At 55.2% G+C, this 2,116-nt stretch overlaps 1 protein-coding gene across 1 annotated transcript; it reads right to left on the bottom strand.

Moving 5' to 3' along the window:
* Positions 1-126: 126 nt before the first annotated feature.
* LOC113941348 (feather keratin B-4-like) lies at positions 127-859 on the bottom strand. Its single transcript, XM_027632510.1, has 2 exons — positions 725-859; positions 127-485 (listed from the first exon to the last, which is right to left on the bottom strand). Exon 2 carries the CDS (start codon positions 463-465, stop codon positions 127-129), a length of 339 nt encoding a protein of 112 aa, XP_027488311.1. The 5' UTR covers positions 466-485; positions 725-859.
* Between the last annotated feature and the right edge of the window lie 1,257 nt (positions 860-2,116).

A 2,116-nucleotide genomic window follows, 5' to 3' on the forward strand; every position in this document is an offset into this window, starting at 1 on the left:
GCAGAGAATACAGTGGAAGGGATCTGGTGTGAGGTGCAGTAGGGTGACCATCAGCTGAGGTAATATTGTTGTAGCAGATTTTGCCCGAGTCCGAGCTCGTGGCATGAAGGGTGTTATTATGGGACCTCAGCAGGTGCCATAGCAGCCCCTGTTTGCGTAGCAACCCAGGCCTCCCAGGCCGTAGCCAAAGCCACGGCCATAGCCCAGGCCGTAGCCTCCGTAGCCAAAGCCGCCGGAGATGGGCTGTCCCTGGACGTTGAGCTCCGTGCCCAGGGCAGCCCCTGCGGTGGATCCGACGAAGGAGCTCTGGGGGAAGGAGGTCATGATGGGCCCTGGGAAGGTGACGCGGACGGGGGAGGGCTGGATGAGGACGGTGGAGTCCTGGCACTGCCTGACACAGGGCTCGTTGCAGCTGTTGGCCAGCGGGGTGGGTCCACAGGGGCGGCAGAGGTCGTAGCAGGCCATGGGTGTGGTGTGGAGGGGCCCTGGGAGGGCAGGCAAGAGAAGAGAAGAGAAGGGGAGAGCAGAGAGGGGTGTGAGGCAGCTGCGGGCGCTGGGGGTGCTGGGGGCGGTGTTGCAGGAGGGCTGGGCAGTGGGGAGGCTGGTGTGGGGCTGTGGGGAGGCGTGAGGGCTGCTGAGGCTGGGGCAGAGCGTGCTGGCCGAGAGGGCCCAGGGGGGCAGTGTGTCAGGAGCAGGAAGGGGTTGTGAGGGGCTGGAGGCTCACCTGGTTGTGGGCAGAGAAGGCAGGAGAAGGCTGGAGGAGAAGGGTGTGAGGGAGAGAGGCGCTGGGCCGGCTTTTATGCTGCTCCCGCAGGGGCGGCACAGCCTTGGCCCAGCACTGTCAGCTGGCGGCAGCTTTGAGGAGTTGGGATTTGCGAGGGTTGGATTGTTGGATGTGTGTCAGGGAGGGCTGAAGAAACAACCCGAACTTAAGAGAGGTGTGATGTCATCAGTGAGGTGATTTTGTGGCCCTTGTGTGCTGTGGTTTGTGGATGTGTTGTGGATTGTGGATCTTCTTGTTCTGTGTGACTGGATGTCCATCAGTCATTGCGTCTCACCCAGGAATTCTGAAGGAGTCATCTGAGTCCTGGGGAGGTCACTCTCTATCATCCTGGAAAGGTCATGGTCCTTTGGAGCAATTCTTGCGGGATGAAAGGGAGGTGATCCCCTGATATCGTGATGTAGTTCAAGATAGAGGACCTGGAAAACTTGAGGCTACTCAGGCTGAAATCAGGCTGATCTCGTTCCATTCCTATGGTCCACTTGGATTTCTGAAATTTTCATGATAAGGTACTTGTTCATTTAAACTTTGTTTATTGCATTTCTTCAGGACCTCAAGAAATAAAGACCCAACTGGGCTCGATCCCTTTTTGCCCAGGCTGGTCTGGGATTTCCATTCCCTTCTTCTGCATTCAAGCCATGAGGTTTCTTAATGTATAACTTCTAAGTTGTAACATCCTGTACCTGTGAGCAAAAACTGTAATTACTAGTTGATGGTCAGTGGGCTCCACTCTCCTCTTCTGTCATTTTGCGGATGCTCCTTTGTGGAATTCTGTGATTCTATGTCCTTCCCTTGAGGCCGCGTCCATCTGACCTCGGAGGCAGCTTTGATGAGTTGGTTTTTCAGAGGGTTGGATTGTTGGATGTGTGTCAGGGAGGACTGAAGAAACAACCCGAGCCCAGGAGAGGTGTGATGTCATCAGTGAGGTGATTTTATGGCCCTCGTGTGCTGTGGGCTGAGTGGGTGAGGTGGGGTGTGTTTTCCTTTCCACAGTGCTCCCTTTCTGTGTCCTCCTCTTGCAGATGTGTCCTTGTGGTGGCAGCTTTGAAGGGAGAGTTGGTATTTGGGAGGTTGTGCCTGGAATGTGCTTGTGGGGGCACTTGGCAGATGCAGACAACACCTAGGAGAGGTGGGGTGTCCTCTGTGATGTCACCTGATGTCACTCACATGCTGTGGTTTTGTGGAGTTGTGTGATTCCATGTCCTGCCCTTGAGGCTGTGCTTGTCTGACCTTGGTGGCAGCTTTGATGAATTGGGATTTAAGAGGATTGGACTGTTGGATGTGTGTCAGGGAGGGCTGAATAAACAAAAAGGCCAAGGAAATTGGTGGTGCCAT

This window comes from Corapipo altera, unplaced genomic scaffold (genome assembly GCF_003945725.1).
Source record: "Corapipo altera isolate COAL_440 unplaced genomic scaffold, ASM394572v1 58933, whole genome shotgun sequence".
Taxonomy (NCBI): domain Eukaryota; kingdom Metazoa; phylum Chordata; class Aves; order Passeriformes; family Pipridae; genus Corapipo; species Corapipo altera.

What these genes read in the sequence shown, in the direction of transcription:
- LOC113941348 (XM_027632510.1), bottom strand. Translation starts at nt 465, where the DNA reads ATGGCCTGCTACGACCTCTGCCGCCCCTGTGGACCCACCCCGCTGGCC.